The sequence below is a fragment of the Corylus avellana genome, chromosome ca3 (genome assembly GCF_901000735.1).
Source record: "Corylus avellana chromosome ca3, CavTom2PMs-1.0".
Lineage (NCBI taxonomy): Eukaryota > Viridiplantae > Streptophyta > Magnoliopsida > Fagales > Betulaceae > Corylus > Corylus avellana.
This window is the reverse complement of record NC_081543.1, coordinates 11068092-11084489: the sequence shown is the minus strand read 5'-3', so window position 1 is coordinate 11084489 and position 16398 is coordinate 11068092. Positions and strand designations below refer to the sequence as shown.

At 36.6% G+C, this 16398-nt stretch overlaps 3 protein-coding genes across 3 annotated transcripts; all 3 read left to right on the top strand.

The window, feature by feature from the left end:
* The first annotated feature begins 1725 nt into the window (after positions 1-1725).
* On the top strand, positions 1726-2700 carry LOC132174075 (uncharacterized). Its single transcript, XM_059585783.1, has 2 exons — positions 1726-2163; positions 2266-2700. Exons 1-2 carry the CDS (start codon positions 1726-1728, stop codon positions 2698-2700), a joined length of 873 nt encoding a protein of 290 aa, XP_059441766.1.
* An 8084-nt stretch (positions 2701-10784) lies between these two features.
* LOC132176387 (protein BOBBER 1-like) lies at positions 10785-11678 on the top strand. Its single transcript, XM_059588578.1, has one exon. It carries the CDS (start codon positions 10869-10871, stop codon positions 11661-11663), a length of 795 nt encoding a protein of 264 aa, XP_059444561.1. The 5' UTR covers positions 10785-10868; the 3' UTR covers positions 11664-11678.
* Positions 11679-14184: 2506 nt separating this feature from the next.
* LOC132176252 (protein BOBBER 1-like) lies at positions 14185-15379 on the top strand. Its single transcript, XM_059588404.1, has one exon. It carries the CDS (start codon positions 14443-14445, stop codon positions 15265-15267), a length of 825 nt encoding a protein of 274 aa, XP_059444387.1. The 5' UTR covers positions 14185-14442; the 3' UTR covers positions 15268-15379.
* The last annotated feature ends 1019 nt before the right edge of the window (positions 15380-16398 follow it).

Sequence of the window (16398 nt, the reverse complement as noted above, 5' to 3'; positions counted from 1 at the left end):
TATTAATTATGGTGTTCAAACTATGAATATATGTTTCATAGAGATAAAAACAATGATAAAAAATTTTTGGAAACGTCATGTTAGTGATAATGTCAATGAAGATTTAAAGCGAAAATTGGCTCTGCTTGTTCAACCAAGAAAGGGGTCTTGGAGAATATTGTTGAAGCTTCACAAGAGCAAGAGTCTAATGTTGAAGTTAAGGGTGACAAGGGTAAGGAAGAAAACTTTGATGCCATAGATAAATGTTGGTGAGACTATAAGGGATGCATGACAAAAACAATATGGAGTACAAAAGAACAAGATAAGGACATTGAATGTGAACAAGTCAAGAGCAAGGATAACAATAAGGTTTATGTTACCACTACAGTTCAATCAAAGAAGGATTTCAAGTTGATAACTCTTCCAGCCATTGATGTTGTGATTCATATATAACTTACTGATATGGTGGGTTAATGAAGACTCATTGCTATCAACCTTTTTTTCTTCCAAATGCAAAAGGAACATCGGTGTAAGGTTTAAGTTCAAAAAGTCCTTGTGGTCGAGTTTTCTCCTAGTAGGAGAGAATGATACAATAATGAGAGAAAGTCCAGTTGCTATAATTTTTAATTTTGGCTACGTATATTTTTTTTCCTATGTGGAGCTCACATACAACATTGTGAATTGGGCTGACCTTATAATGTTGCATGGACCCTAATATAAACAATGGGGATATACTCTGCATTTTTTTGGTTGAAATCTTTTTTTTTTTTTTTAAGTCTATTATTTTGTTTTCCAGCATGAATGCTTTCAACTATTACATTTCTTCGCATGTACCAATGTTATTGTAAGGAAAATTATCCATTTGGTTGGTTGATTTTCCATAGTCTTTTTTTAAAAAAAATTTTAAAACGGTAATATTAACATTTCTGTTTTGAATTGGTCTCTTTTGTATTTTAGGGGAACTAGTTGCATAAGGGGTTGCTTAATCATTAGCCGGAGTTCACTTTTAATCCCAGGTAATTGGCTTGGCTCTATGGTTCATAATATATATATATATATATATATATATATATATATATATATATATATATATATATATATATATATATATATATTGTATTATATGTTTATATAATTAGTCAGAATTAATTATATATAGTTATTTTTATATGATGTCAAAAATGTTATTGACTATTCTGGTTTGATCTTTGATTACGATTTTGATTAAGAAATTTTTTAATCAAAAACCGCCAAGTAAAATGAAATGCCATAACCCTTCAAATTTCAAATGGGAACAAAATGATAATTGACTTGAAAATTTAACAAATGTAGTTAAATTGATTGGTTACCAATAATTTTCATTAGGTTAGTAACATTATATTAACCTAAGTAATTTTTATTAAAAACAAAATAAAGCACAGTAATGGGCAAATCTAATTTAAGAGAATGAATAATGGGTCAAATCTAATTTTAATAACATGCATGTGATCCATTAAATTTTTTTATTCTCTTCCACCGACCAATGTTGGAAGGGAGTAGTGTATTTTCCTTGAATACTGTAAAAGTTACTTGAATGGTTGAGGCTAGTGTATTTTTATTCCACATTTATTCATTTTTTTTATTTTCAATTTATTACTTTTGTTTAGGGTCCCCATAACAAATGTAGTTAAATTAATTAGTGGGCACTAATTTCGCTATGGTTATTCCAAAACTAACCTCGACTTACTTAATGTACGTAGTAACGCTATGGATAAGAGTTGGATGACGAAGTCTAGGGGTACGAAGGAATACAGAAACAGGTGTAAATCATTTGTAGACTATGCAGTTAGGAATTGTAGAACTCCAGATGGACTTATTGTGTGCCCTTGTAAGATGTGTCGAAACAACAGGAAACACCCGCCAAGATTGGTATACAAGCACTTGACAGGGGGGAAAAGAATGTGGCCACAATACCAACAATGGATTTTTCACAGCGAGAGGCCTGTAAGAGCTCCAGTTGAAGGCGCTCATTTGAACCGTTCGATCGTAGATGCGGGTGAAAGCGGAGAACAAGGTGGAAATATGCTCAGCCTGTTGCGTGATTTATTTGGCATGCACGAAGTCAGGGAAGACAATTGTGAGCGTCAGGTTAAGGTGGAAGGTGAGGAAGAACACATTGTGCATGATGAAGCCGATGAATGTGACGTACGAAAGTACGAGTACTTACTTTAAAAGGCAGACCAGCCACTTCATGAAAAGACCAAACACAGTAAACTGAGTGCTACTGTACATTTGTATAACTTGAAGTGTGTGGGTGGAGTTAGTAATACGATATTCTCGGCTTTCCTAAATTTCATCAATCAGTTGCTTCCTGTAAATGATGGGGCTTTGCCGGGTAATACATATGAGGCGAAAAGGTTTCTAAGGGATATGGGACTCGGGTATGAGAAGATACCGGCTTGTCGTAATAACTGTATGTTGTTCTGGAATGGCAATAAGGATTTAGATTTATGTGTTAAATGTGGAGAATCTAAATGGAAGGATGAAATCTATTTAGACGAGGATGGCCAGCCCATAACGTCGAGTAAACGACGTCCAATGAAGGTGTTGCGTTGGTTTCCAATCATACCACAGCTACAGAGGTTGTTTATGTCACATCATACCGCGCTCCATATGAGATGGCATGCAGACGGTCGCACAAAAGATGGTGTATTGAGGCATCCGGCCGACAGTGAAGCATGAAAGTCGTTTGATAATTTATATCCGGATTTTTCAGCGGACAACAGGAATGTAAGGCTTGGCCTCACCTCAGATGGGTTTAATCCTTTGGAAACTTGAGCACATCCCACAGTACTTGGCTTGTAATGCTAGTACCTTACAACTTGCCTCATTGGATATGCATGAAACAAACTTCTTTTATATTATCCTTGATTATTCTAGGTCCAAGTTCACCTGAATTGATATAGATGTTTACCTGCAACCTTTAATTGAAGAATTACATGAACTATGGAATGTAGGGGTACGAACATTTGATGTCTCCTTGAAAAAGAATTTTATGCTCAGAGCACAATTGATGTGGACAATTAATGACTTTCCCTCATACGAAAGCTTGTCCGGGTGGTCCACTGGGGGTGGAAAGGCATGCCCTTACTGTATGCATACAACAAAGTCTAGACGGTTAAAACACGGGAAAAAATTTTGCTTTATAGGACATAGGCGATACTTGCCCATAGATCATCCGTAGAGGCGGAACAAAAGAACTTTTGACGGTAACCAAGAACTAGAATGTGCTCCCGATGTGCCAGGTGGAGATGAAATCCTAAAACAGTTAGAAGGGATGGTATTTGGGGATGAGAGCGCCGGTAAGTCAAAGCCCATTGATAAATCAAATAGGAAGAGGACTCATAATGATAATGTAGTATGGAAGAAGAAAAGTATTTTTTTTAGGTTGCCGTACTAGAAAGATAATTTATTACGGCACAATCTTGATGTTATGCACATAGAAAAAAATGTGATGGACAACATAATAGGCATACTACTGGGTATCAAAGGGAAAACGAAGGACAACCTTGATGCACGTAAAGACTTGCAAGAAATGGGTTTGAGACCTACACTTCATCCGTTCACGACAGATGGGATAATTTATATGCCCCCAGCTTGTCACACGATGTTCAATAAAGATAAAACTAGTTTCTTGAGAGTTCTTCGAAATGTAAGAGTGCCCGACAGATATGCCTCAAACATTTCTAGGTGTGTACGACTTAAAGACCGATCAATTTCGGGAATGAAGAGCCATGACAATCACGTACTGATGCAACAGCTTCTCCTTATTGCATTGCGTGCCACATCACTGCCAGATAAAGTGGTTACACCTCTTGTTGAAATGTCTGCAATCTTCAGAGGCATTTGTTCGACGGCATTGACTGCAGAGGATATGAACCGTATTGAGGGTGATGTCTGTATCACTTTGTGCAAGATGGAGCAAGTATTCCCACCCGGGTTTTTCATAAGCATAGTTCATCTTGTCCGTGAATGCCGCTTCGGTGGACCTGTACAATATAGGTGGATATATCCGAGAGAGAGGTAAAGTTAATTCGACGCAAGACTTACATTTTTTCACTCTTCATTTATTTAAAAACAACTAAATCCAATGATTGACTGCTTTGATATGTAGGAGCCTTGGGGGTTTCAAATCTAATGTGCGAAATAAAGCGGCTCCTGAGGGCTGCATTGCGGAGGGGTATATTGCAACTGAGTTGGTGACGTTTTGCTCTCATTATTTAGATAACGTACCGACATTTCACAATAGGCCGTAAAGAAACTTGGATGGGTCTAAAGGGGCGGGGATACGAGTCGACCTCGACAAACGCACATTGACTCAGATCCACTGTTATATTATGTTTAACTCAGACGAGTTTCTCCTATTACGGATGTGAGTCGGTTTATAGCATAGAATGTGCATTTATCTTACACTCTTAGTTGTATCTTATGGTTTTCATATTTAATTTGAAATTGTAGGACGCACATGGATACACTTAGGGAACCCAGAATTATGGGGTGACTGACGGACGATCAGTTGGAAACCCAACATGTTGAGCAATTTTGCTATTGGTACCGTGACTATGTAAGACTAATGTCATGTGTGCCTATTAAATTTCTTGTATTTGCTTCTTATTTGCTATTCCCTCATCACACTAACTATGCAACTTTCATTATATTATACTCGCAGGTCGATCGTTTGGACGATCGACGTAGGAATGAAATGGGTCAGAAACTAGTAATGCATTGTAGAGGGCCGATGATCTCAGCAGTCCAGTATAATAGATATGTTGTGAACGGCAAGTTGTTTCGTACGGTTGCACATGATGTGGGAAAGAGGTCGCAAAACAGTGAGGTGTGCGTGCCGACTGTTGATGGCCAAATATACTTTTGGAAGCTAACCCAAATACTTGAGGTGGAGTATTACGACAGGACGAAGTATGTTATGCTCAAGTGTGATTGGGCGAAAAACACATTGGACAGGGGATACAAGGTGGACAAGTATGGCTTAACGTTTGTGAACTTTAAAAACCTTGTCCATACGGGAGAGTTAATTACTGATGAACTGTATGTGCTGACATCTCAAATGGAACAAGTTTTTTACGTCGAAGATGAAAAGAGCCCAGATTGGGCTTGTGCTGTAAGGAGAAAACCTAGAAACGTATACGACGTTGGTCAGGGCCAAGGGCCTCATGATGATCATGTCAACTACCACGAGAGTGAGCCACTATTATTGAACAGAAATCCTGATGATCCGCATGATGACGTCAAATACGTTCGACAAGATTTAGCACCGATCAAAGCGTATGTTATCATATTATATTTCAATATTGTGTACATGTTTGGCTTTGTTATCTATTTATACAATGATTATCATTCATTGGTTTGATGACGTATATTTAAATATTGATTGTATATCTAATACATTGTATAGATTACTAATCCCGCGCTCGTTTATTTCACAGGGTAGTATGACTAATCGAGGGATGACAAAAAGAGGACGAGGGACACCGTCTTTTACGAGACAAACTATAGGTGGATGTGGGTCGAGACTGTTCGACCCTAATGGCAGTGAGGCGCAGGACATTGCTATGCTACTGAGTCAGCAGCCAGGGTATCAACCGATACTTCCAGAGCATGTAGACGAGCAACCCCCTGTGACACAGAATTATATCTTCAACATTGAAGATATTCCAGGCTCCTCGAGTCAAATAGACCCAGATTTGCTTGACCCATCCTGTCAGACAGGCCTTACCCAGTTCGGGCAATCTCCGGATTTGCAATCCCCGCCGGCGAATTTGACCCAGCTGGGTCGGTTGCTGCATGACTTTTTTGATCGCCCGCCACACAGCAGAGCACGCGTGGATGATAGTGATACACAGGCCGATGAGGACATTGAGGATGAGACAGATGACTTATTGGACGGCCAGCCTGCTGGACCTGCTGGGCAAGTGTTGGGTGTCAGCGAGGTTCGGATAATAGGTATGTATGGTAGTCAATGTTGAAAGTATGTATTTGTTTATATATTTTATTCTATATATACGCATTCACTTCCGATTAATGTCGGTATTTTTTTTTATTTTTGTGTGTGTTAAACATCAATGCAGATTCACAGAATAATATTAAAGTATTGCATATAAATACGTCGCGCAAGATATGGGACATCCTCCTCGAGAAAAGGATTGTGATGGAGTATAATGGATCGTGGCAGCCAGTAGGACTAAGCGGGTCAAAATTTAGACGGGTGATCGGCAAGACTGTCAGGGGCGAGGCTTTCCTTAGGATATCTGACGACTGGTTGAAGGTACCCGACAACACGAAGGAGGACTTGTGGAGCTCATTGATGGTATGTGAAATGTTACGAAATTCTCAATTTACAATCAATTGTACATAGCAGCTATTTTACTTATTGTGTGAAACGATTAGTTGATGGGGAAAGTATAATGTACGTGTCATAATTTCTCAATTTCAAACTTATGCAGACGCAGTTTTATATCCTGCCTGGCTTGGACATTGCAGCGATCAAGAAGGACGCATTCCGTGACATGGGCGACAAGTTGAGGTGTTGGAGACATGACTTTAGAGCGAAACTCCGTATTCAACGAGGTGAGACGCCTGTGATAGTGAAGCAAAGGATGTCCCAGCTCCTTAAAGAGTACAACACGGCAGATGTGGATATATTGTTGGAGCAATGGTGCGATCCAGCGTATCAAGTAGGTCACTAAGTTAATTTCAATTGTGTAGTTTCAGTAACAGTTTAATATTATGAAGATGTGTCACAAATTAATAACGTATATGTGTTGTGTACGCGTAGGACTTTGCTCAGCATATAAAAGAGATACGAGCCAAGAATAACACACCACACTGCACCGGCTCGAAGAGCTTGGCAAGGTTATGCAATGAGGAGGTATGTCTGTCATTTACCATTTATATACATATATATGTCATCATTAATTTAATATACATACTAACATATGGATCGTGTTGTGAGTTTTTAATTGCAGCTAATTAATACGGGCAAGGCTGTTACTCGAGCGAGGGCTTACATCAAGACCCACCAAAAGACAGACGGTACCTTCCCAAATCGGATGGTCGAGGAGAGAGTTGTATGTTGTTTACACCCTTCATCTTTTTATTTGTATTTGCATATAGAAAATTTATTTAGGATTAACACATAAATAACAATGATTGGATGTAATGTAACATACAGTTGTTGATGGAGGAGCTAGTGGAAAACGATCCTGCAGAATTGGTAGACGCTTCTCATGGGACTATTCGGTGGGCACCGAACGACGCATACGCCCAAGTGCACAACTCTAAGCCAGAATATGCGGGTCGTGTTCGGGGGGTTAGTAAGAATATTCTTCCTGCGCACGGCAACATCTACTCTTACTATAAACTATCCTCACAGAACCCAAGAAGCTCCAATGTCCCGCAAATGATTGAAAGAGCACTCGGAGCTGAAAGGGAGCAGCACAGGATAGATATGGCTGCACAGTTGGCCCAGCAGAGGTCTAAGATTACTGCGGAGTTTACCGCACAGATGGCTGCATAGATGGCGGTGTATGAGGCCCGACTTCATGTGCTTGAAGGCTCGAGACATGTCTCCGAGCCGGAAGTGACCAATGTTAGAGCTCCGCAGGACTGAAAGTCCCCAGTCCGTGCAATTGTGAGGTCCTCAATAGCTAGCGGACCAGATAAAACTATATTAGTTTTTGTTTCTCTAAGAGTAATACAAGTAACTTCTGAAATGACTATCAGTTTAATAGTTAATAAATTTGTTTGGTAATCACACTCTGTTCGTATGTTTTTGGAACACATGCATGTGTATGACACATTTATACTGTAATATGTGTAGATGACGTAAGGCTAGAAGCTGAGGATGACAATCAAAACAAATACCCACAACGGACCCCGAGTGGACAAAAGTCTCGTTGATTAAGACATTGTACCACTGGTTCAGCAAGCCCGTATGTATACATATGACTTATTTCAGACAAGTTATTATCGAATATTTATAAATAGCGTATATACTTAACTCAAAATACTTGAAAATTAGGAATACAAATTAATATGTGTTGTGGTTGTGGAAATGCTGGATACGCGTAGATCATATATATGCTTTGTAATGTTAGATCATTTTCACAATTTGAATGGATTATCATTGAAACTATAGCGTTGTACCCTGAGGTGTGTGTTGGCAGTGTAGCTAAAGCATTGAAGTTATTTATCGTCTGTTCATTCACTTCACTAAACCTTAATATTGTTGAGTATGACGTTTGTATAGTTTGACGAAGTTAATCGCTTAGGACTTGATGATTCCTGATTGATTGTTCAAGTGTTTGTTTGCTGACTAATTGTTGTGTAATCATTTGCAGTGAGTGCGGAGAAGTCGTCCCGTTATGATGGTGTTCACCAGATTTTTTGTTGGGGTGTTTGTATGTAATGTACTCGAGAATCACTTAAGTTGTATGTTTAAGGTTTTGTTAATGTATATGTATATAGTTATAATTATTTGTGGACAATGACGTAATATACAACAATGTTGTTGTATATAGACAATGACGTATATATATCAATTTTTGTGGACATGGAATGGATATATGTTGTGGACAATGTTGGGATATGACTTAAGAAATTGATGTATGTTGATAGCAATTAATGATGTATGTTGAGAGCAATTGATGATGTATGTTGACAATCAGGTGTACAAATAAACAAATTTTGGAGAAATTAATTTAAAAAAAAAATAAAAAATAAATAAATAAATTATGCACGAAATAGTAACGTGTTAAAAACTGACACGTTACAAAATAGTAACGTGTCAGTCTTGAAACGTTACTAAACTGGATTTAGCAACAATCAAATTCCTAACACGCTAGACACGTTACTAAAATTTAGTAACGTGTTAACCCTAGTGACACGTTACTAAACTACTGTTACTAAACAACATAATTTTTGTAGTGATTGCTCATTTAAAAAGTGCTGCTACATTTAGCTTCTTTTTTTTTGTTCTTCCAATCAAATATCTATTTTACATTTTATTTTATTTTTTTGCTAATCCAATGCATGGAGTTTTTTAAACATTTGAAGAGTCATTTTAGATAAAAGTAAGATTTGACTCTTCCATTGAGAATGCTCTTAGGCATCATTGTCTACTATCCAATTTCGTCTTGCATTTTGCTACGACTCCTCTGCAGCATGTCCTAATTTCTGTGTTTGTCATCTTGAAGATTACCTTTTTGTGCAATTTAAAAATAAAGATTTTAAAATAAGGTTAAATTCACTTTACCTCCTGAAGTTTCAAGAGTTTTTTAATTTGAACTCCAGAAACTTCAGGAGGGTAAAGTGAATTTTTCCCTTTAAAATATGTGATTTTAAAAATGCACTTAAGCATTTACTTAAATTGCAGTTTGTACTTTAAAATCAAATTTTAGGCTTTAAAATTGTGCATTTTTAGAAATGAACTCTTTACCTACGATTTGAATGCCCTTTTCTTTTTTCTTTTCTTTTTTTTTTTAATGCTTTTAAATCACTATTTAAAAATAAATAAATAAAAAACCGTACTCTCAAATGATACACTTTTAGTTTACAAAATCGCAATGTTAAATGAACTCTAATGCTTTCTTATCAGGGGTGGAAGAGCCATTTGACCCAAAAGTCATTAACCATGTTAATGAGATTAACACATTGAACAATGTTATAGTGAAAGTATAATATAAGCTATTTGAACATCATCAACTAAAAACTTTTTTAAGTCTACGATTTTATGTCAAATTATGTTATATTAACAACTCACTCTTGCGACATACATTCAATGTAGGACTTGATTTCTTTATACTCGTTGTGCATACTCAACAATTTTTCCTTCTTTGTGTTTATTCGGATTTGAAATTTCTAGTGGACCCAAAAGGAATCTACAAATTAGGAGAGACATGTGAGCTGTGATAGAGAAGATTTGTTGTAGGAGACTTGATATAAGGTCTCTATTCTCTCTGCCTCGAGGAAGCTTTTACAAATACACACCCCTCCCTTTATGAGGAGCTCTCTAGCTCACTCTCTCTTTTTCTCTATCTCAGTTTCTTTCCCTCTAGCTATATATATATATATATATATTGATTTGGGCATTCAACCTCATGACTAGAGGCCTATTGATGACCCCTTACTTGTTTTGCAAGTGAGGACCAGCCCAATTCGTGCATGATTGTTTTTTTTTTTGGATCTAACAATTTGGATTAATTGTCATAGAAAGTGTAATTTTTAAAAGCATAATTAAACGTTTGACAAAATCATAGTTGTCTTTAAAATTGTAGTTCCGCCGTTGAATATATATATAATCATATTTTTTTATGAAACTTGTAGAAACTAGAATTTTTTTATTAAAAAACAAACACAAAACAAAACAAAACCAAAAATCAAGGGTAAAGGGTGCCACCCTTGTGTGTGTTAATTGGAAATGTGGGGAAGTGACACCACGTCACCACCTTCAATGCACCAGCAGCCTCATTTTCTTTTATTTTTGTTATTTTCTAATCTCCACTTATAATCATATGTTTTTTTACGTACCGTCCATGAAAGACTAGCGGGTTAAGAGTCTTCAGACGCAGTCCAACTAAAGCCCATGCCTAAACGGGTCCAATAAATCGGAAAAAGGTTTAAAACCGGATCCGAATGTAATCCTATTCCGAAACGCCATGGAAAGCTCTAGACTTCCAAATCCAAATAGTAGACGGAATACATGGAAGTATGGAACCGCCTTTCTTACTACACTTCGCCTCTATATATTTATCGCCAATCCCAACAGCACCATCCACGACAAACCCTTTTAGCCTCCCAGCAAAAATCCCAACAATTAATCCAGGTTGTCAGCGATGGCCATCCTAGAAGAAGTTGAACAACTTCAACAATCTTCCTCCTTCACTTTCAATGCGGTTCTTGATCCTTCAAACCCTCTTGGGTTCATAGAATCTGCTTTCAATTTTGTCTCTCAAAACTCCAATCTGTTCAGGACCCAGTCTGCCGAGAAACAAATCATGTCTTCCGTTCATTCAATCAAGGAAAGAATCGAGGCTGAAGAGGCTGCCGAGAAGAAGGCCGCTTTTGAGAAAGAACAAGAGAAGGAGAAAGAACAAGAGAAGCAGAAGAAACTTGTTCCAAACACAGGAAACGGCCTGGATATGGAGAATTATTCGTGGGGTCAGTCTCTTCAAGAGGTCACCATCAACGTTCCAATCCCTCCCGGAACAAAATCCAGCGCCCTTTTGTGCGACATAAAGACGAATTATTTGAAGATTGGACTCAAGGGTCAGCCGCCGATCATAGACGGGGAGCTATATAAGCCCGTGAAAGTTAACGATTGCTTTTGGAGTTTGGAAGATCGGAGGGAAATTTCTGTTCAGATGAGCAAGAGAGACAAGACAGACTGGTGGAAGTCTTTGTTGAAGGGCGGTCCGGAGATTGATACCCAAAAAGTGGAACCGGAGCCGAGCAAGTTGTCTGACTTGGACATTGAAACTCGTTCTGCCGTAGAAAAGATGATGTTTGATCAGAGGCAAAAGCAGTTGGGACGTCCGACCAGCGATGATATCCAAAAGGAAGAGCTGCTGAAGCAATTCAAGGCTCAGAATCCAACCATGATGGATTTCTCGGGAGCCAAGTTTATGTAAACATGGGTTTATCATTTATATGGGACTTGCAGTTCCTGTTGAGATTCATCATGCAATGTCATGTCATGACTCATGGATATATGTTTTCTTTTATTTTACTATATATATATATATATATTCAATAAATAATTTTTTACATCCCCATTGTTCCACATGCAAATCCTCATCATTGTCTCTGTTTGTTCCTAAACATATCTACAACATTCCCCTTGTTTTGAGGCGACATGTCACTCGCCTGACTTTCAATCTTTGTTCTCTAGATCTTAGAAGCAAGCCATTATTTTTTGTTTTTGATTTTACAAAACGTGAAAATTTCAAACTAATTATTTCCGCTTCATAAAGCATGTTCCTTAATATACTTTCGTGTAATTGTTTTGTGTTATTTATTACTTGCCCACTACAAACCAGATACAAATATTACTCACAAGACAGATTATTTAGGAAAAAGAAACAAGAGTGGCAGTTAATATCCTACTGGGTGAGTTCCTTTTTTTTTTTTTAGATGAGTACGAGCAAATACAAACAACACAAATACAAAACAGAGAAAATTATATAATCCAAAAATACGAAAGATAAAAAAGAAAAATCTAATTGATACGATCCTAATAATTAGATATATTATCTAGAGATTGAATTGTAGATAATGGTAGGAGTTATCAATAAGAGTCATTTCTATATGAGAGGACAAGTAGCAGTGGTATTTTATTAGGATATATAGGAGTTAAGTGATAATGTTCTATTTATTGTAGACATCTATTACCTTAGGACTATTTGTATTATTTAATGGCATTTGCTAATGAATAAAAGGGGAGTTGAATATTGGTATTATAATACAGTTTACTATGTTTTGGAGGTCAAGACTCCCTCGAAGTAGTCATTGGAGATTATAGCTCTCTCGAAGTAGCTGATTTATGTTTTCTATATTTTGTTATTAGTTGGTTCACATCACTAATCTTGATAGCAATCCTCTAATATGGTAAAACTAAATAAATAGTATCTAATTAAGGCCTCAATTAATAATTGTACAAAAAACGTTATTTCTTAAAAAGTATTTTAAGGCTCTAATATGTAAAGTTAATAAATAATATCTAATTAAGGCCCCAATTAATAATTGTACAATAGAGGTTCTTTCTAAAAACTTATTTAATATGGTAAAAAGTTAATAACTAGTATCTAATTAAGGCCCCTAATTATGGTAATAGTAATTAGTGATTGAAAGTCATTATTCATATTCATGGAAAGTCTCAACGTCCATAAATTTTTGGAAAGTTCATCATGTTTAATTTTTTTTGAAAGTCCAATTTTTATATTCATGAAAGTCCAAAGTGCATAAATTTTTCCAACATGCATAATTTTTTCTCCTATTTCCATTTGAATTAGAAGAATATGGAAAGTTTCAACTTGTAAGTCTTATTATTTCAGGTTCTTGAATCAAGTGATAAGTCATTCTATATCTAATAAATAATAATAAAAAAAAAAGTTTTAAACCAAATTTTACAAATGGGAGAAACTGTTATGATTGACATATATAAATGCATATATCACTTATAAAATTTTAGTGACAATACATGTTACTATTGCCTTATCGCTTTAGGCCCCAAAATTTATCAAGCTGATCTTGGATATTGGTATCACCAACTGTCCGAGTAAGTTGGAGAGACTAGATATAGATATATAGAGATGAAGGGAATCGGGTAGCGAGGCAGAAACACCAAAATCTGATTTTATTTAAGTTTAGATATAAATGAGAGGCAGGTGAGTTGTGATAGATGAAATCTGTTGCAGGAGACTTGATATAAGGCTGAGAAAAAACCTGATATAAGGTATCTATTCTCTCTCCCTCAAGGAAGTTTTATGCACAAACCCCTTCCTTTTTGAGGAGCTCTCTCACTCTCACTTTTTTCTCTATTTCAGTCTCCTCTCCTCAAGCTAGATACCCTTTGGGCATCAGAGTGCATATTGACAACCCTTCTTTGGTTTTTAAGTGATGACCGTTAAACTAATGATTAATTAATTAAATTTATCTGTTTCTATTAGCTTAAATTTTTGGGATAATTGATAATTTAACATGGTATCAGAGTCAAAGGTCTTCAAATCTTGACTCCATCAAATCACCCCCAATTTAAATTAAATATTTCACATGTTAGACCTTACCTATTAAAAAGAGAGTTTGAGTCTACACGTGAGGAGGAGTGTTAACTAATGATTAAGTAATTAAATTTACCTCTTCAAGCTTATAGGAAAAGTGGTGATTTAACAAGGACTATCACAATCCATGCATGATCGATTTTGGATTTAACAGTTTAGTTTTACTATTTCAAAAAGCTTGATTAAAAAAAAAAAAAAATTAAAACACAATTGTGTTTTTTAAAAATACAATTAAACGTTTAGAAAAATTGTAATTTTAATTTCTCTTAAATTCTTAGGTTAGTTTATTATCCATTTGAACCATTTGAAAAAAAAAAGAAAAGAAAAAGAGGTGGCGGGAGAGATAATAAGTCTGGTGGGTTCAGACCCAGTCCAACTAAAACCCATCTCTAGACGTGTCAAAAATCGGAAAAAGTTTTAAATCCGGATCCGAATGTAATCCTATTCGGAAATGGCATGTAAAGGCGTAAAGCTCTAGACTTCCAAATCCACATGGAACGTACCACCGCCTTTCTTACTTCACTTCGTCTTCGCCTCTATATATATATATCGCCAATCACAACAGCACCCTCCACGGCAAACCCTTTTAGCCTCCCAGCAAATCCCAACAATTAATCCAAGGTTGTCAGCCATGGCCATCCTCTCCGATTACCCAGAAGACCACAAACTTCAACAATCTTCCTCCTTCACTTTCAATGCGGTTCTTGAACCTTCAAACCCTCTTGGGTTCTTGGAATCTGCTTTCAACTTTGTCTCTCAAAACTCCAATTTGTTCAAGACAGAGTCTGCCGAAAAACAAATAATGTCGTCGGTTCATTCAATCAAGGAAAGAATCGAGGCTGAAGAGGTGGCTGAGAAGAAGAAGCGTTTGAAACAACAAGCCGAGAAGAAGGCCGCTTATGAGAAACAACAAGAGAAGGAGAAGGAGAAGGAGAAGGAGAAGAAACTTGTTCCAAACACAGGAAACGGTCTGGACATGGAGAATTATTCGTGGGGTCAGTCCCTTCAAGAGGTCAACATCAACGTTGCAATCCCTCCCGGAACAAAATCCAGCGCCCTTTTGTGCGACATAAAGACGAATTATTTGAAGATTGGGCTCAAGGGTCAGCCGCCAATCATAGACGGGGAGCTATATAAGCCCGTGAAAGTTGACGATTGCTTTTGGAGTTTGGAAGATCGGAGGGAAATTTCTGTTCAGATGAGCAAGAGAGACAAGACAGACTGGTGGAAGTCTTTGTTGAAGGGCGGTCCGGAGATTGATACCCAAAAAGTGGAACCGGAGCCGGGCAAGTTGTCTGACTTGGACATTGAAACTCGTTCTGCCGTGGAGAAGATGATGTTCGATCAGAGGCAGAAGCAGTTGGGACGTCCGACCAGCGATGACATCCAAAAGCAAGAGCTGCTGAAGCAATTCAAGGCTCAGAATCCAACCATGGACTTCTCCAAATTTATGTAAACATTATCATTTATATGGGTTTTTGAGGTTGGAAATACTTAGAAATATTTGCTGTTGCTCTTTTTTTATTGCTTAGTCTAGGATCCCGCACAAAAGTAAATCTTCAATTTTTGGGCTATTATATTTTACTATGTATTCAATTTTTGGACCAGCAAGGTTTTATAAAAAGAAAAATTAATGGTCAGACTAATGTTTCATACTCAATTTTTATTATGTTCATATATAATTGTGTTGATGAGACGGTGCCATAAACTCTATTATGTCATTCCAATTATATGACAATTTACTAGATAATAATACTCTATTTATTTTTTTGAAATGATAATAATACTCTATTGGAATATTTAAGAGTGTGTAATTGAAAGGTAAGCAAACAAGAACATTGCTTGCTTTATGCAATAACAAAAGCATTCTCTCACTCGGTCAAAGCCATTGTCAAGTAGAAAGTCCATCTATAAAAAAAATTTCGAGAAAAGTATACATACCCTAATTTTTTTAATAAGACAAAAATACTTCAATAAATAAAAAATAAAAAATAAAAAACATTGACAATTTTTAGTAATATGGGAAGACATTATCTCAATTAAAAATTTAGGACGACATTACCAATTAAATGATAATTTGAAGAAATATATGAACTTTCCCTAAATTTTACATCTACGTTGTTCCACAAATCCTAAAGGAATTGTCTCTGTGTTTGTTCCTCACGATTTGCCCATGTCATAGTCCTAACTCCTAAGTTCCTAGCATACAGCACTCCCCTTGTCACATAACCTGACCGACCTATATACGTGACCCTTTTTGTTGTAAGAATAACAGAAAAAGGAAAAGAAAAGAGAGAGAGAATAGTGCTGCAGAGAATAAGAATTCATATAGAGAGTAAATCTCTCCTATCTCTCCCTCAATATCACCATAAAATATTTATGTGATCACACTTTTAACAACGTTGAAAGTATGATCAAATAAGGGACACAAGGGCAGGGACGAGGTAAAATAGGTCATTGACACTAACACCCATTCAAATATTCCATAACTACCTACATCTCATAAACCAACACCTAATTTCCACTAATTAGCTTAACCACCATGGCCACCTTGTCAATTCCAGAAACATGTTTCTAAAATCACCTT

What these genes read in the sequence shown, in the direction of transcription:
- LOC132176387 (XM_059588578.1), top strand. Translation starts at nt 10,869, where the DNA reads ATGGCCATCCTAGAAGAAGTTGAACAACTTCAACAATCTTCCTCCTTC.
- LOC132176252 (XM_059588404.1), top strand. Translation starts at nt 14,443, where the DNA reads ATGGCCATCCTCTCCGATTACCCAGAAGACCACAAACTTCAACAATCT.
- LOC132174075 (XM_059585783.1), top strand. Translation starts at nt 1,726, where the DNA reads ATGGATAAGAGTTGGATGACGAAGTCTAGGGGTACGAAGGAATACAGA. An exon ending in ATGAAGCCGATGAATGTGAC is followed by an intron (nt 2,164 to 2,265) that starts GTACGAAAGTAC and finishes TATAACTTGAAG; the next exon opens with TGTGTGGGTGGAGTTAGTAA.